At 41.8% G+C, this 23548-nt stretch overlaps 1 protein-coding gene across 4 annotated transcripts in view; it reads left to right on the plus strand.

Annotated features, from left to right (window-relative positions):
* Nucleotides 1-23133, plus strand: part of SAMD12 (sterile alpha motif domain containing 12) — a 413132-nt gene extending 389999 nt beyond the window's left edge. For 2 of the 4 annotated variants that reach the window (XR_003683355.2, XR_008619453.1), the window contains exons 5-6: nt 22608-22893; nt 22982-23133. Coding sequence is in view for 2 of the 4 variants with exons in the window: in XM_028500395.2 (XP_028356196.1) it covers nt 16431-16453 (23 nt within the window). In the remaining 2 variants the exon portion in view is untranslated. Of the gene's footprint in view, nt 1-16430; nt 16486-22607; nt 22894-22981 lie in introns of all 4 variants that reach the window. The other 2 variants (XM_028500395.2, XM_024129448.1) reach the window with 2 other exon arrangements.
* Nucleotides 23134-23548: the final 415 nt, after the last annotated feature.

The raw sequence follows: 23548 nt of genomic DNA on the forward strand, positions 1-23548 counted from the left end.
GATCCTCTGTGCGGGAATCTCTCCGCTTTGCCCTCCGTACCCCTGTTACTGCGCTCTCCTCCGCGGCTCCGGAGCTTCCCCCTCCACCACCCTTCGTCTCTGCCCGCGAAGGGGCTTCTAGTGTGTGGAAACCTTTCCTCCTTCACGGCTCCCTCCCACTGGTGCAGGTCCCGTCCCTATTCTTTTGTCTCTGTTTATTCTTTTTTCTTTTGCCCCACCCAGGTACGTGGGGAGTTTCTTGCCTTTTGGGAGGTCTGAGGTCTTCTGCCAGCGTTCAGTGGGTGTTCCGTAGGAGCTGTTCCACATGTAGATGTATTTCCGATGTATTTGTGGGGAGGAAGGTGATCTCTGCGTCTTATTCTTCCGCCATCTTGAAGGTCCTGATTCCCCCTGCTTATTTAATAACTGTTCTACCCCAATCATACACCTTAGTAAGTTTGGAGTCCCCCTTGATTTCCCCTCCTTTCTCCTGCCATATTTCTTAGAGTTACTCCAAGATTTTCATTTTTTAAATGTCTGTCAAAGCTCTTCTCTCTTACCTGTTGTCACTGGTACTGCCCTGATTCAGGCCTTTGTCATCTTTTGCTTGGCCTGCACTAATATTCAGTAGTTTGATTCATTCGACAAGTCCTCCCTGAACCTCTGCTATGTACCAGGCACTACACTTGGTGCTAGGGAGAGCGTCCCAAGCAAAAGCAAACATGGACCTTGTTTGCACGGCACTCTGTTCTCTAATTAGTTGTAACCAAATAGTCACTCCAACAGATGTAAAAGAGCAGCTATGACAGTTGCTACAAAGGCAAAAACGTGATCATCCTGTCAGCAGTGCCAGTAAAGAATGCTGTTTCTGAACCATAAATGTGATCGTGGCACACCCTCTGCTTTAAAAAGGTACGTAACTACCCACTGCCTACATGATAAAATCCAAACACATTAGCCAGGCATACATGTCTCTTCATGATTCAGCTCCAAACATTAGATGAGGTTGCAAGCCACCCCTCACTCAATTAACTCATCCTATGACTAAGCCATACCTGATATCATTTTCACATCTTGCCATTCTGGAAACAACTCTGTTCTTTCATTCTTCCATATCTTGGCTTAAGCAAAACTCTCTTCCTGTAATGCTGTTCTTCTAGCTGTATAAGGAGATAGCAATTAATTATTCCTTATGTTTTCTAACATGTTTTCTACACCACTCATATAAAGTCTCCCATTGGAATATAGTTAGTTACTTTCTCTTTCTACCTCCCTCCCCACCAGACTGTGAACCACTTGTGGGCAGAAATTGTTTTAGTTAGTATAGGTTTGAACTGATGTTTCTGTTATTGCATAAGCCAGACCATAAATACCTTGTAAGGGAGACAAAAATATTTTGTTCGTTTCTTTCTTTCCACTGTGAGTCTCTAATTTCTCATGAGCACTTCTTTGCGCTCAATTTAACTTCAGGAAGTTTTCCCTCTTGCTTTGGGGTTTTTGTAGGAAATCGTATGCAAATAATTCCAGAGGTCTTTTTACCATCATGTTCTACAATGTGTCACCTCTTCTTTGTGTACAATACGTTCCTACCCCTCCTGCTTTTTAAACCTCTGGCATAAGAACGGGCTTTGCATATTTGCGTAATCACTGCTTACATGATTGTGAAGTGACCATACCAAAATATGGAAGAGGTGTTCTTTGGGAAGGCTTTGATCTGTTTGTTTAACGGGGGTAAATTACCAGGAATGGATGAATTAACTGTCAGCTGTTTCCATTACCTTTCCAACCTCTGCCAAGTCTAGATCTTGTCTCTCTGTGCTTGAATCATGAGTATTGCCAATTGGTTTCCAGGGTTTGCAACAGGAAATTGGGAAACTCCTGAGAATAGTTGAGAATGAGTTCTTTGAGAAACTGATTTTACAACACGATAAGAATGGTAGAAGAAAAATGTCATGATGAACTAAAAATGGGCTCTTGGGAAGGAGATAAGACTTTATTTAAAAGGTACACTTCTTGGACTTCCCCGATGGTCCAGTGGTTAGGACTCCGTGATTCCAGTGCAGGGGGTGCGTGTTCTGTCCCTGGTGGAGGAACTAAGATCCCTTATGCCGCATGTCATGACCAAAAAGTAAAAAAAAATAAGTTAAAATGTACACTTCTTAAGGACCTTTAGATTTCTAGGATCTGGCAACTGAAAGGAAACATTTCTTAGAGGCTCTCAAAGTTCATATTCCACAATCTGATGGTCACAGACTGTTAGCCTATTAGACAAAGTCGTAAAATACAAAATCATGGCCGGATTATTTGTGTAGATCAAAATAATTGTTAGAGATCTTTCTAAAATATAAAATAAAAAATTAATAGCCCAGCAGAATTGCTTCAGAGAAGAAGATATTACTCACCGTGTCCAGTACCGAAGGATGTGACAGTGGAATTACGTATAACCAAGTGCCCACTGCAAGTGGTGTGTGCATCAGGAGACACTGGTTCGCTCAACAGCAGAACTCCCTGCCTGCTGCCTCCAGCCGTGAGTCGCCTCCACCATTTACTCAGAGTGCCAGACAAGCATTAGCACTTTTAATGTATGCCACAGTTTTCAAAAGATAAGGACTTGAATTCTGAATATTAGGATGCTGTCAGAGGAACAGTAGCAATGTGGATGATTCTGTTTCATTTCTTTGTTCCTATGTAACAAACTACACCCGAACTTAGTGGCTTAAAACAATTACCATTTCATTATATCTCACACTTTAGAGGGTTGGAAATTGGAGCAAGGCTCAGCTAGGCGACTTTTCAGCTTCACATGGCATTGAATGTGGTTCCTATGTGACATTCAGCTGGTGGCAGGGCTGGTCCAAGCTAGATTTACTCTCTTTCCGGGTGCTTTGGCAGGGATGGCTGGAAGACTTGGCTCAGCTGGGCCCTTCCCCTTTCCGTAGATTCTCAAGGCTTTTCCACACGGTCTCTCCCGTAGGGCGGTGAGTCTTCTCAGCAGACCAAGCTGCCCGCCTCTTACGGGCCAGTCCTGGACCTGACATAGCATCATCATGCCGTTCTCCACTGTTCAAAGCAGTCAGAGGCCAACCCAGATTCAAGAGAAGGGGAGATAGATGCCCATCTCTCATTGAGAGGAAGTGTCAAAGAGTATGTAGGCGCCTTTACTCCACCAGAGAGTGTCAGCAAACTTACCTTGTAGATTTGATTTAGGATTTGTACTTTAGATTTATAACCTAGGCAGAATAGATCATGCCTTCGTTCAGTTTTTCTGAAGGTATTAAGCACATGCTCGTTGTGTGCGTAGCACTGTGCTATCTACCGAGAGAGACTTGAGAAGAGCTACAGGGCGCGGTCTCTCCCCTCCAGGAATTTGCATCTAGATGGGAACGCGAGACAAACACACGGCAAGCAATTAGAGCACGCGGTAATAGAACTAAAGTGGCAAAACGCACATCATAGACCAGCATGGCCCACACAAGTTCCTACAGGGCTCAGGCAAACACAGGAAAGAGAGAGGTGCACTGTCCTGAGAATAGTCAGAAGGGTGGTGGGCACTTTGGACAGCTGGAGTGTTCATGGCACACCCCTCAGGAGGCAGCTCCACTCAGCCCCAGCCGGTTATCGTCATTTGAGAATACGGGACAAGGATGCCACAACTACCAGCTTTTCAAAGAAGTATACACCTCTTCCTGTTTGCGTGTTGGCAGTTCATTGAAGTTTGGCCTACATGCCACCAGTTTTCAGACCCTAAAAAAGGATAACTGCTTTAAAGATTCATGAGAAGAGATGAAGTTCCACCAGAGCGGTGCTGTTTAAAGTGTGAGCTGCAGACCAGGGCCAGGCTGTGAATTGTGTATTTCTGACGTACAGTGGAATAAGTCAGTAACTTGAGGATAAGCACTTAGGCGCACTCTGTAGCAGTTTAACACCCAAGCCTGTAATTGGTCCACTTGTGCTGTTGAAGAGAGACCAACTTTGGTCTTGCAGAACGTGGGCCGTGAGCTGTGTTTGGTGTGACCTGTGTGCTAGTCGTGCACAGTAGGACCGTGTGTGACCAAGCCCCATGGAATAGAGCCCCGTGGAATAGAGCCCCGTGGAATAGAGCCCCATGGAGAAGCTGGACTTCAAATAATAAATAGAGTTCAGATAAGCATGAGGGGACAGAAAGCTTTTCTAGGTATTAGAACAGCATGCCCCAAAATCAGAGGAGAGTTTATTTGTGAGGGATGTTGTGGAAGGCACGGATGGGAGGTGTAGTGATTACAGAGAGCCCCGGGTACAGCCTCCTACCCTGGAACTTACATTGTGAGGAAAGTGGAGCCCCAGAGAGCCTTTGAATGCAGTTGGGCATTGCTAACATCCTACAATGCCCTTTCCCCTCTTTCCTCCTTTCTTTCAAGGCCTGGTTCAAATTCCACCCTCTCAGGACCAATTTATGCAACAGCAATCACTTTTTTTTTTTTTTTTTTTTGCATCAACTAATATCTTAGACTCTTATTTTTCCATAGCCATCCCTTGGTATCTTTGGGGGATTGGTTCCAGGACCTGCCATGGACACCAAAATCCTCAGATGCTCAAGTTCCATAGTTGGCCCTCCATATCCTCAGCTGCGGGACCTGCGGATATGGAGGGCCGACTGTATTATTTATTGAAAAAAATCCACATATAAGTTCAAACCCATGTTGGTCAAGGGTCAACTGTACAAGTATATTGTCTTTCCTCCGTAGTATTTGAAGCACTTTGTGGGCAAAAACTGTCCTACCCAGCTCTGAGTCTCCTTCAGAATCTGGCACAATCTCTTGCCCAGAGTGGATGGTCCTTTGGCGCGTGCTGATGAACAAGACAGGTAGTTCTGCAGGGGAGACTCACGCGGTAAGGGCATTTGGAATAGGTTAGAGCAGGAGAATAAAACTATCGCAAGGGTCTAAGAGATGAATGCTGAGCTCAGGCACTGGAAAGGAAAAACTGAGGTAGGGGGTGTTTACAGTGAAGGAATAGTTACATATACTACTCGTTATGCACAGAAACTCATATCACTGGTTTCCTGAAGTCTCACACCACATTCATCCATGGCTGATATTGCATTTATCAAGAAACATTCGGAATAAGCTCCAATACGTAAAAGTTTGGGAGATTATTGAAACTTCCTCCTTTAAGCATTAAATAGATTTCTTAAATGTCTCACTTAGTAAGTTTATTAAGCTACGGTACAGGTGTCCCTATGCTAAATGGCCCCCGACTGCTGCAATTCAGTACCTTTTGTTTCTTCAGCCCTCTACCAGCTCCTACTAGATGGTACCATCTGTGGGTCCTCGCTGCTTTCTATCCTGCTTACTTCACGGAACTTGTCTGAGTGAGGATGAAAGGGTATTTCATGTATATCCATGCAGTAGAGGCCACTTGGTAACAGCTATTTTCCTTGCCATATATAATCTTCTTAAAGCCTTTTCACTAATACTAAATTTATTTTGGTATTCTACATCAGGAGTCAGCAAACTTTTTTGTGTGAAGAACCATAGCAAATATTTTAGGTTTGGTGAGTTATACGATCTCTGTAGCAACAACTCAGCTCTTCCACTGTAACTTAAAAGCAGCCGTGGACAATACATAAACGAACGGGCACAGCCATGTTCCAATGAAACTTGATTTATAAAAACAGGTAGTGGGCTGGAGTTGCCTTATGGGTGCTCTAGTTTTCCAACACCGGTTCTAGATTATTGAACTTGCCAAATGCTAACTTTTGAAATACAGGAATTGGACTATAACTTGGTTTATATAAAAAATAAAGATTTTTCATGTGTAGAGAAGTAATACTTCTCTAGCTTGATCATTCTTATTCAGGTATTTTTAGTGCTTCAGATAAGTTCTCCTTACATCTAACAACTGCAGTAACAGCCTGACCTCTTGTCTGACCTCTCATCTGAGTGGTGTTCCTATCAAACCTCCACCTCCATCTCTAGCCATTGTTCCACTGCACTTTCTACACTTCTCTAATTTATTCTGTTCGTATGCTGTGAGGCACTGTCTCCTACACAACTGATTTCATTAAGAAATGGTAGCTTTGTCATCAACCGGTAAGTCATGGGAAAGAATCACAATTTCATGAGTGCTATAGCTTTAAAGCAAAGATAAACACCAGCAATTTATATTGAATTCAACACTAAGTTTACTTTCCTTCCCCTTCTTGATTTCCAAAATAAACACCAAGTTTCTAACATCCATATGGTAGTAGCATATTTCTAACATCCTGTGGTAGTAGCATCCTTCATGTATGTCTATTAAAAGCTTCCTGCTTCAGTGATATTTGGAGTTTCCCTGAGACAAAGAAGATCTGTCTCCTTAAACCTCTTTAGTTGAACATTGCACTGCAAGATGAAATGCTTGACAGCGTTGCCTCTTGAGACACAGATGTCTCTACTAAGGGCGCACACTCTTACCATCAGTTCTAACATGTTGCAGACACCATAGCCAGCCTCGGCACACAGGCTGCTAGATGTTAAGACAAAAGATCTTGACGTCCTAGCATAGAAGGTGAACAGCAGTGTGAAATATACTTGGTTGCTGTTTAAAGTAATATTGTGGTCAGCCAGACTTCTATCTCAACGTGAAGCCTTTTTGACACAAGGACTGACTGATTCTACTCCGTGTGTTAGTCTATCAGCAAGGTAATCTGTGTCATCTTGGGATTCCATTCTGAATAATCCATGACTGAGATGAATGAGTCTCCATGACTCTTGCTTGTTTCCACTAGGATATTATTCCTTGAGGCCACCACCGGATATCTAAAAAAGCTTGGGAATATCACAAGCACATTTGTATCTAATTCATGAACTCCACTCTCAAATTCCAAGTAAGGTTTTAGATTGTGTGGGGAGGGGGGAGATACTGAAACTTTGCCCCTCCTGAGTGCTTTTTAATTCTTCTCTATTTTTTTCCTGAACCCACCAGAACTCAACTCTTTTAAGGATTTCCAGTGATGGAAAAAACTCCTTGAGAGTGAAGGGAAAGGACTCTTAAAAATTTCATTTATGATCTACAAATTTCGAGAATAAAGACTTTGAATTGAATTTTAAGCCCTATACCCCTCTTATCATGTAGTCAGATGAGAACTAACGAGTAAGACAGTCAGAGCCCTACAAGCCCTGCTGAGCCCTGATAACCCCAGTGTATAGAATAATTATGCAAGGGCCTCAGTCCAGGAGTCAGAAGATCTAGATTCACTTCCAGGTCCTGCTTCTTTAAGGTTCTTGAATAGATCTTGCTCAGAGCATCTGTGAAAATTAACAAGGTAGTGAAGTTTGATTATCTATTGCTACATAAAAAACTGCCCCATATTTTAGAGGCCCAAAACAACAATAGTCATTACTTGGCTATGATTTTGCTATTTTGGCAAGACTCAGCAGGGAGCTCGTCTTTTCTCCCCACATGCTGTCAGCTGGGGCTGAGATCCACATCCAAGATGGCACACTCAAATGGCTAGCAAGTTAGTCAAGGCAGTTGGCTGGTCGCTCAGCTTAGGTTCAGCTGGGAGCCTCAGTTCTCCTCCGCGTGGGCCTCTCCATGTAGCTCGTTGGCCTACTCATAGCATGGCAACTGGGTTCTAAAGAGGAAGAAGCAGAAGTTCCCAATTCTCCTAAAGATTAGGCCCAGAACTGGTCCAGTGCCATTTCTGCCATATGCTATTAGACAAAGCAGTCACAGGCCTGGCCCAGATTCAAAGGAGTAGGAAAAAAGACCCCAACGGGAGGTAGGAAGAGGGGCTGTGACAAGAATTTGCAGCCATCTCTCACATTGTTCATGGAAAAGTACTTTGATTTCTATGGAGATCATTCATGGTTTTGTAGTTTCTGAAATGTAAATTTTATCCAAAAAGAGTCAGATTTCAATCCAGTATTTTATCTCTTTGCAACTATATGAGGTTCAACTTCCCTGCACTCTTTTGAGATTCACCATTCTCCATTATTAAATGGACAGGTATTTGAGATTTGTTGAGCATCTAGTAGGCACAAGACCCCTAATATGTGTTCTTTGATTTACTGTATTTAAATAAAATAAATTTTATTTAAATTTATTTAAAGAGTTTTATAAGAGGTCACATAATAAGTAATCAGAATAACTGCTCTGAAATAGTGATTTTTAAAGAAGAACAATTTCCCAACTCTTGAAGACAGAAGTAGGTTTTAGGAAGACTTGCCCAAATGATAATTTTAAGGCAGTACATTAAACATTCCTTGGCCCCTTACAGACGAGAGCTATGGCTTGGGCCATTGCTGCTCACTGACCCTAAGGACACACCGGGAGCTTCCTCTGCCCCCATCCTGTCTGGGCCAGCACCATTGTGGGACCGCCATGGGGGGCAGCAAGGGCCTGCTTCTCTCTTCTGCCTTTCCACTGAAAAGACAGCAGGAGAGAAGGTTTCTAGACCCCTGCTACCATAGTCAGAGAGACTCCATCACTTCTCTGACAGGCCTTTATTAGGTATCATATAGCTGCTTAGTTTAGAGAGTGCTGAGTGCTTGGGGCTAAACAAAGATGCATAAAATACAAGCCCTTCGCACTTGAAGTTTCCCTAACCAGGAGGGCGGGTGAGGCTTGGGCAGGATTCCCAGCAATATCTGTAAACAGTGATGAGCACCCTTCCTTCTGTAATGTCATGCAGGACGTTATGTGATAGTGGTTTTCCTGTGTACAGATCTCTCCGTAGACCGGAAGCTTCCTGAGGGCAATGACAAGGGCCATTCATCTTTAGATCCCTGGTATTTTGCATATGCCTGGTACAGTCATCAAAAAATGATGTTCATTTCATTTGTTCATTCATTCAGCAAAGTCTTGCAGAGGTTCTGAACAGGGAGAGAGATGCTTTATGGGAATATATAAAGCCTTGTTGAAGTGGCCTGTGGCTGGCCTGGTAAGAAGGGGAGGATGGGGAAGGAAGTAGGGACCATGTAAGCAAAGGAAAGGCAGGATAGGACAAATTCCATCAGTTACTGTGACTGGAATGCAGGGTGGATAAGTCTGCAAGGATGGGCTGAAGTGTGATCGTAAAGGGCGGGGAATATTAGGCCAAGTGTTCTTCTCGACTGAGTGCCGTTAAACAGAATCTCCCTTCTCACCTCGGAACACTCAAGAGGTGGCATTGCTCTGGAGGAGAACAGGGAAGAAGAATGGAGGGCGCTTCTTGTTAGAAAAATGTGCCTGGGATTTGTCTTCTGTCTTGCAAATGATGTTAAATGAATGCTCCATTAGCACCAACAGACTCCAGGTCTCATCTGTGATGCTAACGATACTTCCTTAGGAGGAGGTAGCACATCATAACTGAGCCAGAGTACCAGCTTCCATCCTGGCTCCATCAGTTCTCAGCAGTGTGACCCAATCGCTGTGTGCCTTAGTTTTCTGGGTTGCAAAGGGGAGCTGATAATCATATCAACCTCAAAGGTGTTGTAAGGTTTAAAGGAAATGTTGTACAGAAACCCCATGGGAACAGTACTTCTTGGCACATAAGGGTTGCACAGATGTTCACTATTATTATCCCTTCTCTTCTGTGTACCTTAGTTTCCTCATCCAAATGGAGATAATAATACCTGTCCCAGCCCATTTCTCCTGGACCCTGACAGAATAAAATACAATTGAATGCGTGAAAGCGATTTGGAAGTTAAGCTCTAGCATAGCGGCAAGGTGGAGCTGGGGCTGTTAATTACTATATACTTGGCTAAAATGTAATCCCAAGATCCTGGACAGGAAGGTGGGGCTCGCAGGTGTCTCCAGGCTACTGGCTACAGGTGTGGGTACGTGAATGTCTTCTCTAGATGCAGTATGTCGAGATGAGGACTTTAGCATGTGACTGGTCCAAGATGACATAAAGATGGAAAGAGAGAAATTCACTAAGCAAGAAACAAATAAGGTTTAAGCCCTATAGCCTTTTGAGCCATATAATTTCAAACATCATAGCCTTGGACATCTGGGCTCTATTACCTGAAATCCCATTAAACCTTCAGTTTCATAATTCTGTGTAGAACTTGGTAAATTGCGAGATTCTGCTGGTGGCCACCAGCCAGTTCAAGCAATTAATCACAAGGGTCCCCAAGCAGGTTTGCAACTCATGCCAAGTGGATTCTTTAAGGGGAAGCTGTATATGCAAAAGAAATAGACCAATCCATACAGTTTCATAGCAACATGCTTTGTAGCTCTGCCAGCACAGAGAACTTATCTGTTATCATTAAGATATCCAAGCCTCGTAACTTTTTCCTCAATGGAAATTGGTACTCACCAGCCCAGGGAAGATCCTCAAACCTTGTTGACTCTAATATAGATTGTAACATGCTGAGAGCTGACAAATCCAGTTCAGACAAAATGAAATCCTACCCTTTTCCCACCCTCAGCATTTTCTCATTTGAGGGAACTCAACTTGAACTGAGCTCTCCTTCCTTTTGAACTTTTCTAGAATGCCTGGGACTGTTTGCATTTGCTCCTGTGTTCCAGGCCAAAGGGCCAAAACACAGCAAAGAAATAACCTTGGGAGCCTGTCTTCAGAATTCTGCTAGACATACCCCAGGGTGAAAGGGCCCATAACAAAAGAACTATTTCTCCTAAGACGTCTTGCTTGTTTTTGCCAACTTAAAAGAGTTTCTGTAAACGAGATAATCTTCTGCACTTTAGAACATTTATAAAGCCTTTCCTAATTACTATTTTGTTTAGAGAGAGATTCTGGGAACATGATGGAGAACAGAGGGGAAGCCTTGAACCCTCCCTACAGAGAGCAGAAAGGGAGGAGGGTGGGAATCAGAATAAATTTACAGTGTGGGTTGAAGGATTGTGGCTTTGCCTTGCTTTTCAGGTTTCTTCTTTCTGAAACTCTTTGAACTAAATCTTTCAGTCTCAGTTTCCAGTGCTACAAAGCAGCTGTCTAGTATGGTAGCCGCTACATAGATGTGACCGTTTAAATTTAAATGAATTAAAATTAAATAAAATTTAAAATTAATTTTCTGGAGACACTAGCCACATGTCAAGTGCTCAAAATAGCCACATGTGGCTAATGGCTGCCGTATTGGAAAAAGCAGATCTAGAACATTTCCATCATTGCAGAAAGCTCCATTGGACGGCGCTGCTCTAGATGAAGGAACTCTACAGCCTTGCTACTCAAAGTGGGGTGCACAGACCAGCAGCACTGCTATCACCTGAGAGCTTGTGAGGCCTGCGTGATCTGCATTTTTAACAAGATACCCAAGTGACTCCTAGGCACATTAAAATTTGAGAAGCACTGTTCTAAAATACCCTTCCCCTCTTAAGACTCTGTATGGTGAAATCCATCATTGTCCCCGGCATTATTTGTTCATATTTATGGAGCTTGTGTAGCTTTATTTCAGAAAGAGGCACTTTAGCCCCTTGGGATTCTGCATGCAAAAGGAGAAACACTAAGTATATCTTGTATATGCCTTAAAAAGTGGGCTTTTCTCTTTTTCTTGGAAAAGCTGCAGGGTATGGAGAATTTTTTTGAACATACTTTTTCTAAAGAAGTGAATCTTAGAGAACGTATTTCTAGTGGAGAAGCTATTGGATTGGTCAACAGAGAGGCCCTTGAGATGAAAGGAAGATTAAATAGAAAGACAAAGTGGGGTATAGGTGAGCTTTAAAAAACAAAAAGGAAAAGGAACTTGATTTATTCATTCAGTCGACAAACATGAAAGGTACCATGCTTTGTAATTGAGTCAGGTGGGGTACAGAAGCAGTGAGAGGAATTAGGAAACCATTCCTCAGAATACGATCTGCCAGCCGGTCTGACACTATGGAGATGGAGGGGAATTTCAGTGGCAATTTGAATTAAACTTCAGGGTTTTCATGCCCTCTCGTGAGATTCATTGTCATTTGTGCCAGTGGACAGAGTTTTCTTCTGGAAGGCTCTGTGAGCCTTTAGAGTGGCTATTAGAATTTAATAACTTGAGAAGCTTGCCTCAGTCTAGTGCAGAGAATGGAATCACTGGGGTTACCTCTGACTAATAGGCTATACAAACGCATCCCCGCTGAGAGCATCTGGCCTGCGATACTTTCTCCCAGAAATGCATCATCTCATATTCATGTGGTGCAAGGTGGCAGCCACTGTTGTCAGCAGGCTTCTAGTTCAAGTTGACCCTAAAGCTGGGTGAGGTTTTGCCATTTTCCTGGGGGAAATCATGCTCTGAGACTGAGGTCAATAGGTGTCTTGAATTATCACAGAGAATTTATAGAGTTCAGATGCTTGCATACACTGAAATCCCTAAATCCATTCTCATTCGAGAACAGTACTATGGCCCCCAAAGAAATTCTGCCCTTACTTTAAGATAAACCGCGAACCTCATGCATGTAGGTTTGTCATACATTCATTCATTCCTTCAACCAAGATTTCAAGAACGCCTTTGCTATTCTAGGCATTTTACCACACAAGTACAGAAAGAGAAGAATAAGCCATACGCTTTGCCTGAAGAAGCTTGGGGTTAGGAGCAGTGATGCTTAAAGGGTGGTCCTCGGACTAGCGACATGGGTGTCCCCTGCAAGCTTGTTCGAAATGCAAATTTACATGGTACAGATGAACCGGTTTGCAAGGCAGAAATAGAGACACAGATGTAGGGAACAAACGTACAGACACCGAAGGGGGAAAGCGGTGGAGCAGGGGGGAATGAATTGGGAGATTGGGATTGACATATATACACTAATATGTGTAAAATAGATAACTAATAAGAACCTACTGTATACAAAAAATAAAATAAAATTCAAAACACAAACAAAAAAATAAAATGTTTAATGTTAATTTCACCTCAATAAAAAACATAATAAAGCATTCTGGAAAAAAAAAAAAAAGAAAGGAATGCAAATTTACAAACCCACTCCAGACCTACTGAATCAGATTCTTTCCATTGGAAAGAATGGAGCTCCAAATCTGGGCTTTACCGTGCTCTCCAGGGAATTTCCAAGCACAGCAAAGTTGGAGGAGCGTTCGTCTGTAGACAGACACATCATCAGGTGATTCTAATACAGTATGATAAGTACAATGAGACAGATATGAAACTCGCCAAGCCTTGCAGCCCCCAAGGCAATGGGAAGCATCTTAGTAAATGCTCAATGGAATAAATATTGCTTGCCTCTTTGATTAATTGATGCATGAATCCGCCTATAGAAACTAAACAATATTGGGATGACAGACCCAGGGCTTGGAATGGGTTGGATGGCTTGCTCGGGTCTTGCCACTCCTGGCGGCCTCACTCTAAAACCCAATATTTGGAGCACTGCGCTATATCATATCCAGGACTCTTGGTATTTTATTTCATGAAGTGAACAAGACTAAAAAGCAAATTTCCCCCGCAGTCTGCACGCTTTTCTCTGTCTGAAGGACAGATAACTACTATTTAAGTCCCGGGGAAAAGATGTAGGCGCGCCCACGTATTTGTGCCAAGCTGGCTTCGTGAGAATCACCGAGCCACTTGTTAAACACGGAGATTTCTAGACCTCCCCCTGGACACTCTGAATCAGTGGAAATGGAGAGAGGCTGGGCAAAATAAAAATTTTAAGAAACTCCTTGAGATGAGTCTGATGCAGTCACTTTTGAGAACCTCAGACCGAAATGGCCAAGTTCTCAAAACTCTGGAATCCAGAGACTCAACTTAACCGACAGGAACCAGAGTCGATTTCTGAGAGGTTTTTGAGCCTCATAGTGTAGACTGTAGACTAGCAGTTTTATTTGTAGTAGAACAGGAAGGGGACGAATACAGTGTCCGTGGGTTTTGGTTTTTTTTTCCCCTAGGGCCGAGGAAAGGAGAGGGGCAGCTTGCACACAAGTGCATTCTTTCTCTGTCTCTGTGTGTGTGTGTGTGTGTGTGTGTGTGTATGTATGTGTGTGTCCAGTTTCACTCATCTCACGAACCCACAAATCCCCTAGAGAGAGGCAGCAACCCAAGCCGATCAGGACAGCAAAGCCAGCTCCAGAAAGACTCCACTTACAGTGTCAGAAGCCCATTACATTCTAATTGAAACAATAAAATGCAGGGCCGATAGGGTGGGAGATGGAGGCCAAAGCCTCCCTACCCAACCTGGGTATAAATGATTGCCTGAAAATCTTCCCATGGGGTCTTGGGACCTCCTCTGTCTTCTTAGCACTTGTGGAATCCACAGGCCCCTGACATGTCATAACCAGATTGAGGGTCACAGCCTGGCCTGAAGGCTGCAGCGTAAGGTCCTTTATCTCCCCGAGCCTGACTTTCTTCACCTGTAGAGTGAGGTCGCGGGATCTGCGTCCTTGGGTTGCTGCAAAATGGACAGGCTCTGAGCGTGATGCTCAGCACGTAGTACGTGGTTAGTAATAGTGCTTATTGTTTTGGTCATTGTGGTCTGTAGACTGAGTTAGTTGGTGTTATCCGGAGAAACAGAACCAATAGGAGACACTGGTCCCCAACAGGAGATGTATCTATAGATCTATCTGTCTATCTAGAGAGAGATGATAGATAGATAGACAGACAGACAGACAGATAGATAATTATAAGAAATGACTCACACCGTTTTGGAGGCTGAGAAGGCCAGAGATCTGTAGTCAGCAAGCTGGAGACCCAGGAGAGCTAATAGTATAAATTCCAGTTCAAGTCCAAATCCGAGTCCAAAGGCAGGAGAAGACTGTTGTCCCAACTCAAAGACAGGCATAGAGAGTGAATTCTCCCTTACTCAGCCTTTATTCTACTCAGGCCTTCAACTGACTGGATGGGGCCCACCCACATTAGGGAGGACAGTCTGCTTTACTCAGTCTACTGAATCAAATGTTCATCTCATCCAGAAGCACCCTCCCCGACACACCCAGAATAATGTTTAATCAACTATCTGGCCCCGCCCCGTGGCCCAGTCACGTCATGTGGACACATAAAATCAGCCATCACAGAGTCATTGTGGTTTCCAGTTTACTAGGGGTTGTGAGACGTTACAGACGGGTTTGTATGCGTCATCTGTTTTCTTGCCCTTAACCCAAGTCCTCTGCCACCCTGATACCCATCTTGCCTGAGATTCTGACTTCCATCTTCACGCAGTCAGGGGTAGCGTTGATTTCTTAGTCACATTCAAACAATCACCCACCCCCACCCCCACCCCCTGCCCCCACCAAGCTATCAAGAGGGCCGGTAGTGGCAGAAATGAAACCAGTTCAACTGAGAACGCTGTGACTTCTCCCACCAAAGGGCTGGTTAGCAGAGTTGAGTTTTATCACCACATAAATCCTCCTTTGTTCTTCTCCTGTCTCCTAACTTCTTCCATACATACTGATTAATTAATTGAGCATACCTGTTTAAATCATCCCATCCTGATTCGTATAATGGTATGCCTGTGAGGGTTCTAAAAGTCAGAAATGATTTAGTATTAGAGGTTTTGATTACATTGAATATAAAATCAAATAAAATGAGCAAATGATGAAGAGAAGAGGGGAGTGAGGTTTGAAATTAGCCCTATTTCCTGTATACACAAGAGGCACACTTAAGTTGGTTTTTATCTTGGCCTATTTTGGGAGTGATGTTTTTGGCTCACAACCAGGAATAGAAGATAAGCAAGGACCTCTACCCTCTAAACCCACCTCAGCACTATTGACATTTGAGCTGGTTAATTCTTTGAAGTGCGGGTCTGTCCTGTGCATTCCAGGATGTTTAGCAGGGTCCCTGGCCTCTACCCACTAGATGCCGGTAGTAGTACCCCCGAGCTGAGACAACCAGAAATGTCTCCTGACATTGCCAGATGGGGGCAAAATTGCACCCAGTTGAGAACCACTGTTCTAAACATAGAACAGCTTTTAGACTGTTAGATAGAAATGTACTAGCTTTCTGTAGGTCAAACTTCTTACTTAGGGCGCTTTGTATATAGGTTCGCACTTGATGAGCATTCTTTTATACAAACACAGCTACTTGCTTTGTCTCCCACATTCGTGTTGGAGTTTAGGAACTTGCTTCCCTAACACATGTTTCCTGTTGAGTCAGGAAAGCACTGTGGTGAGAACAGGTCTGTGTTCCAGCCTCAGCTGGGCATTCCAGCAGGATGGCTGTGACACTTTAATGAACTTAGCCTCATTTTTTCCAGGTGTGTTATGAGGATAATGCAATTCAGGCCTCAAAGAGGGCAGTCAGGACTCAGTGAGTGACTGCCTGTAGAACCTTCGTTGGCCATCGTAGCTGCTCAGTAAATGTTAGCTCTGCTTCTTATTGACTGTTATGTGGAGGTGACTGTGGGTCTCACTCCTTTGGGATGTACATCTCACCCCTGCTATGAATTGTCAGAGTGCATTCAGGCCTGCCCTGAAGTCCTCAACCACAAGTCACGTGAAAGACACTTTCGGACAGAAGATATGGCCCTTCTGTTGGAATGGAAGACACTAAACAACCCTCTTAAGAGATGAGGTCTTTCTTCTCTTAACCCCTGAGGGGCGGGGCTGCCTGCACACACTATCTTTTCTTCTTTCCCAGACACACCCTTGCGACTGGAATGAGGGGAGGTGGCACTGGACATGCTCAGTCCCAGGTCTGTTCTTGAATCCTCTACCAAGCTGGCCTTTGCCTCCCAGGCCAGCTTCTTCCTGCCTTTGAAGTGTCTGGTGTGAACTCTTCTTATCACGGAACTGTCTGTTGGTGTCTGCACTAATCTGGGTGAGAGTGGAAGCCAGCGTGCCTTGACTGTGGCCTTGGCAGGCAAGAAGAGTGTTATCCATCGCTGGAGGGGGCAGAGGCTTGGCCTCGGGACTCTGTTGTTTCTGCTTCCTGGCCCCCAGCTGTGGCATTAGTACCTTGACCTCTTTGTATCTCTAGTTTCTCTAGGGAATTTGGGGACATTTAGGCAGTAACAAAAATAAGAAGCCATCACTTAGCAGGTATTGACTATCTGCCAAACACCATGCAAAGTATTTTTTCTATGAGCCTATTTCATCATTACAGCAACCAAGTGAGGTGGGGATTATTATCGCCATTTTAAAGGGGAAGATGTTGAGGTTTGAAGAAATTCATGTTTTCAACAACATGTAGCTGGTAAGTGGTGAGCCTGGGAGATCAGCCAGAGCCACCTGACTCCAGAACCCACAATCTTTAATCGCTGGACCCTAATGTTGCCCTACTCATCCTGGACCCTGATGCTGTTAGACTAAAGAGGTGATTGGTTCCCAGAATGCCTAAACTAGTAATGTTGAAAAAAGATTTGAGAAAGAGCTTTTTTTTTTTTTTTTTTTTTTTTACTGTTAGCTGCAAATCCATACATGGCCAGTTCCAGGATGCACATGTCCCTTGAGTAGTCCTTAGATGTAGAGAAAGAAACAGGAGCAGTCCTCTCTCTATATGCAGACCTGACTACAGGATTAAATCTCGACTAAAATTAGGTATTGAATTAAGCCCTGAAAAAGAGAAAAATATCTCCTTCTCCAGCATCACTGCTTTCTTCATTATTTCACAACTATTTACTAAGCACTTTCTGTATACATGGCACTGCACTTTGCATTAGGAAGACATACAACAATAAGACATGGTACCACCCTCAAAAAACTGAGGAGGAGAGATGGATACATTAAAATAAAGTGTTCATGGTGGGTTTGGTGGTAAACATTTACGATGCCTTGCTGGCATCCAAGGGTAAGCTGTCAGCTGTTTCGAGAGAGAGAGAAGGCTTCATAAAGAATGTGATGCTTGAAATAATCTTGAAAAACAGAGGAGTAGGTGTTCACTAGTGTTCCAGGATGTACAAAGAAGGCATCCTAGGCAGGAGGAAAGGTTGAGCAAAGACTGCAAATAACCTAGTACATATGAGGAGATAGAGGGAATCTGGGATGGTGAAGCCCAGAAGATGGAACCCAAAAATTGTGCCATCTCAAAGATCACACTTTTCCCCCTTTAAAGGGCCAGAGCCATCTACCATTTACAACGAACCCATGGCCAACATAATACCTAACAGTGAACACCTGCAAGACTTCTTGCTAAATTCAGCAACAAGACAAGAATGCCCACTCTTGCCACTTCTGTTTAACATAATGTTGGAAATCATAGGCCCAGAAGTCAGACAAGAAAGAAAGAAAGAAGGAAGGAAGGAAGGGAAGAAGGGAGGAAGGAAAGAAGGAAAGAAAGAAAAGGTATCCAGATTGTAAGGGAAGAGGTTAAACTCTCCCTATTTGCAGATGACTTGATACTCTAAACAGAGAACCCTAAAGTCTCCACACAAAAACTATTAGAACTAATAAATGATTTCAGCAAGGTATTGGGATACTAGATTAATAAACAAAAAAGCTGAGTTTCTATACACTAATAATGAAATACCAGAGAAAGTAAAAACTAATCCCATTTAAAATCACATCAAAAAGAATAAAATACCTAGGAATAAACTTAACCAAGGAGGCAAAAGACCTATATGGTGAAAACTATAAAATATTGATGAAGAAAATTATAGATGATACAAAGAAGTGGAAAGTTATCCATGCTCTTGGATTAGAAGAATTAATATTGTTAAAATGGCCATACTACCCAAAGCAATCTACAAATTTAATGCAAATTCTATCAAAACACTCCATTTTTCACAGAACTAGAATAAATAATCCTAAAATTTATATGGAACCACAAAAGACCTAGAATTGCTAAAGCAATCCTGATGAAAAAGAACAAAGCTGGAGGTATAACCCTTTCAGACTTCAGTATACAGGCTCACTGTATACTACAAAGCTACAGTAATCAAAGCAGCATGGCATTGACACAAAAACATAGATCAACAGAACAGAATAGAGAGCCCAGAAATAAACCCATGCACATACAGTCAATTAATCTTCAACAGAGGAGGCAAGAATGTACAATGAAGAAAATAGTCTTTTTGACAAGTGGTGTTGGGAAAGCTGGACAGCTATGTGTAAAAAAATGAAATTAGAACTTTATCTCACACCATATACAAAAATAAACTCAAACTGAGTTAAAGACCTAAATGTAAGGCATGACACCATAAAACTCCTAGAAGAAAACATAGGTGAAAGATTCTTTGACATAAATCATAACAATATTTTCTTAGATCAGTCTCCCAAGGCAAAAGAAATAAAAGCAGAAGTAAACAAATGGGAGCTTGTCAAACTTAAAAGCTTTTGCACAGCAAAGGAAACCATCAACACAACCAAAAGACAAACTACGGAATGGCAGAAAATATTTGCAAATGATGCAACCAGCAGGGGTTAATATCCAAAATATACAAACAGCTCATACAACTCAATATCAAAAAAAAAACCCAATCAAAAAATGGACAGAAGGGCTAAATAAACATTTCTCTAAAGAATTCATACAGATGGCCAACAGGCACATGAAAAGATGCTCAACATTGCTAATTATTAGAGAAATGCAAAACTACAATGAAGTATCACCTCACATTTGTCAGAATGTCTATCATCAAAAAGTCTATAAATACTAAATGCTGGAGAGGGTGTGGAGAAAAGGGAACCCTCTTACACTGTTGGTGGAAATGTAAATTGGTGCAGCCACTATGGAAAAGAACATGGAGGTTCCTTTAAAAAAAAAATTGAAAGAGGGCTACCATATGATCCTGCAATCCCACTCCTGGGTATATATCCAGAAAAAAAGAAAACTCTAATTCAAAAAGATACATACACCCCAATATTCATAGCAGCACTATTTATAATAGCCAAGGCTTGGAAGCAACCCAAGTGCCCATCAACAGACAGTTGGTTTAAGAAGATGTGGTATATATGTACAATGTAATATTACTCAGCCATAAAAAAGAATGAAATATTACCATTTGCAGCAACATGGATGGACCCAGAGAATATAATGTTTAGTGAAGTAAGACAAAGACAAATACTATATGATATCACTTATATGTGAAATCTAAGAAATAATACAAATGAATGTATATACAAAACAAACAGATTCACAGACGTAGGAAACAAATTTATGGTTACCAGAGGGGAGAGAAGTGGGGGGAAGGGACAAGTCAGGAATATGGAATTAACAGATACAAACTACTATACATAAAATAAGTAAGCAATGAGGATTTACTATATAGAACCAGGTTATTATACACAATATTTTGTAGTAACCTATAATGGAATATAATCTGCAAAAAAAAAACTGAATCGCTATGCTGTACACCTGAAATTAACACAGTATTGTAAATCAACTATACCTCAATTCTAAAAACAAAACAAAACTATAAAGAGCCAGAGCCATCTAATACAAACTGCCATTTTACATTTTGACCTCATGTAGCTTTTACATACCTGAAGGCTTGATTCCTGTTACATATAACAAAAATCTCTAGCCAAGCGATAACGGCAGAGCCATCACTATACACATGACAGAAAGACAATGGTCCAAGCCTTATACTAGGCGCATCCCTGCACATACAACCTGAGTAAACAGGGACCTCTTGCTCCCACATAAAGCCCAGCTCAACCTGGTGACACATTCAGAGGAAACATAAATAACTGCAAAAGCATTGAAGAGCAATGAATACTGATTCCGTGGAAAGATGGGTCAAGGTAGTATTATGCCATCCGCACTCTTCTCTTTGGCCATCCCTCTTCCAAAGGGCCCACACATGTGGCAGCCATCACCCCAAATCTCCTATGTCACTCTACAAACCCCCAGTTAGTCTCTCTGTGGCCTCTACTCCTGTGTGTATTCAAGTCTTGTAGGAGTATCTCTGTTCTTTCTAATATCTCCATCTTTCTAATATAAATTAATTTAGCCACCAGTTTCTTTCCCTGCCCACTAGGGCCCTTTGTTGTGCCGATTGGGCTTGTGGATAACCACAGAATCCTAGTTAGAAGATAGGAGAATGGGAAATACTCTGAATACTTGATATATTTGTCCCTGTCACTCCTATATGTCACTAGAATGGGACAGACCTAGGTCTGAGTACAGATTTGACCTTCACTAGCAGTGTGACCTTGGGCAAATAATACTCCTGGGCCTCAATTTCCTCATCCACAAAATGGGGATATTCTACCTATCCCAAGAACCATATTGGGAAGCCACAGGTGAAAGACCTTTAAGGTCTAATAGGCTCAGCTCATGTCCATGGCTATAAATCTTATTGTATGCTAAAGTTAGACACATCTACTTTCCATCAGCCTTAGAGGCTCATGTGGAAGACATGGTTATTTGGAGAAATAGCAGCTGTGATAAACCTAGTTATCAACTCCTGACTCAGGATCCAAAGTAGAGTAATTAATTGGCGTTTACTCTTTATTATCATTATTTACTTTTCAATTTTACTTTTTAAATTTAGGTTATTCTTAATAATTCTTTTCACACATTTTCCAGAGCTGATTTTAGCAAAGTCTGGGTAATAGTATACGGTATCAGATTCCTAGAAATCTGTTATTCCAGCTGTACTTTGCTTTTACAGTTTGGCTTGGATAAAAGATTTTTACTCGTGTCAGTTTCTAATCCCCTTTAATAATACTGGACTGTTATTTCTTAATGAAATTATAAATATTTACTTTCTTAGTAGTATTAATGAATGAAAATAACTGTGGATGCTTTAGTTAGTCAATGCTTATGGGTCAAAGCTGCACCCTTGTGAACCTAACTTTTGTTGTTCTTGTGTAAAACATTATGACAACAATAAAAATCCTAAAGCCTTCACCTTTCCCTTACATTTCTTTTCTATACATATGTGTAAGTTTTGTATTGCAGTATATCACAACTGTTCACCATGTTACTACATAATCATCATAATTATTACTTTAATGGCCATGTAATCATCCATCTTGTTAATGCACCATAATTTACTTAACCTAAGTTTTCAACAGTAGGAAACTGGTTGTCTTCTAATTTTTCCACTATTATAAATAACCTCTGGGTTGCATATTTGTGCATATAGCTTCTTTCATTTTTTTAGAATATTTCTTTATGATGCACTCTGAGAATGGGAACACTGAGTCAATGGATGTGAATTTTTAATAGTTTTTAAATAAATAGACATTATTTTTCCAGTTTACAGTGCTATCAGTAATATATTAGTATTCTACTTTCATTACAACCTTATCAGTAGTGTATATTATTGTATATTGAATGCACTTAAATAGCACCTTTTGTTTTTGTATTGTCTCAAAAATAGTAAGTTTAATGAAACATTTGCTTATAAATTGTGCATTCTCTCGTGTTTTAAAACCTATGTAAGTTTTTTTTTTTTAACATCAAGAACTCTTGCTTACTCTCCATTGCCCAATAGTTCTGGGTATTAAATAAAGCTCATATTGATAATCTTTCTGAGCAAAATATTCAATTGTGCTCTTTTATGAACTAATTAATGAGGACCTGTGTATAAGGATCTGTAGGGAATACTGAGATAAAATGAAAGGAAATTAGAAAATAAAGTTGGAAAAATTAGACAAATTTATCTGTACCAGCATTCCCAAGGTCAGATGCAGGGTTGCCATTCAAGTAGTTCAATCTGCTCAGAATTTAATGACTTTCTCTACCTAGTCACTAACCTGCTCAGCCAACCTGACTTTTCAACTAGCAAACTCAGGACCTCCGCCCATACTGCTTCCAATATGTTTTTCTAGGTTTTATCCTGGGAAAGCTTCTTAATGAAGAATGAAACCCCCACACTGTACCCTCACCCCAAAATGCTTCCACACCATTCCCATTCTGATCTTGTTCCAGATCAAGTAAATGCACGAAACCCCATAATGTATGACATGGTTTCCCAAACCACAGCCCTGTCATAGGGCTGAATGCCAATCCAGGGATCCAGTTTTCCCCTTCCTTTCGTGCAACTTCTCCTATCCCTGAGATGGATATCTTCCACGCTCTGCAAAAAAGAAAAAAAAAAAAAAAAAAAAAAAAAAAAGGAAGGACGTTCCAAGAATACAAGCCACCATAAGTTCATCTTGAAGTTGAGTCACCGTTACCTCCAATAGCGCCTTCTCTTTGACCTAAGGATGTTAAGGTTTGTTTGAATCGGATTATTGCTACATACCAGTATATGGGAATATACAGAAATAGCTCATCATGTTTTCTTCTTTTTCCTCTTGCAGCCTCAACTGAGGGTTCTCCATAAACGCGGTTAGCCTTCCAAGCTGCTGTCCTGCCAGTCGATATGAACATGGCCTGTTCCTCACAGAAAGACTAACTCATGGCACTGCCAGAAGATATCCTTGGAGCATTGACAGATTAACCAGATTAACTGAAAAACCACTCATTCAGTCAAGATTATGGGCTTTGGAAAATCTTAGTTTGCTATGGATTTTTAAATGAGGTGCATAATATACAGTGCCAACTGCTCCAAGTGGTCATTGGCAGACCATTAGCTGGAAAACTGCTTCCAGTTTTCATCACTGTGCATAACTCAGGCTCCCTTTGGGGAGCTGTCTGTGCCCTTCACTAGAAGTCCCATTTTAGCATGGCAACTACTGGATTATTTTATTATGTGTGCAGACGGCATGATGCGTTAGAAAAAAAAATTACAGCAGTTCTGCAATCTCAGTGGAAGTGTTCACAATATTATGCCCTGGTAGGAATGTAAACATGTCTCGATTGTGTTAGTTATGACATCTAAAGGTATTCTGTCCAACTCTTAATCATTTTACATGAGAACCCCCTAT

Source organism: Physeter macrocephalus, chromosome 15 (assembly GCF_002837175.3).
Source record: "Physeter macrocephalus isolate SW-GA chromosome 15, ASM283717v5, whole genome shotgun sequence".
NCBI classification, from domain to species: Eukaryota; Metazoa; Chordata; class Mammalia; order Artiodactyla; family Physeteridae; genus Physeter; species Physeter macrocephalus.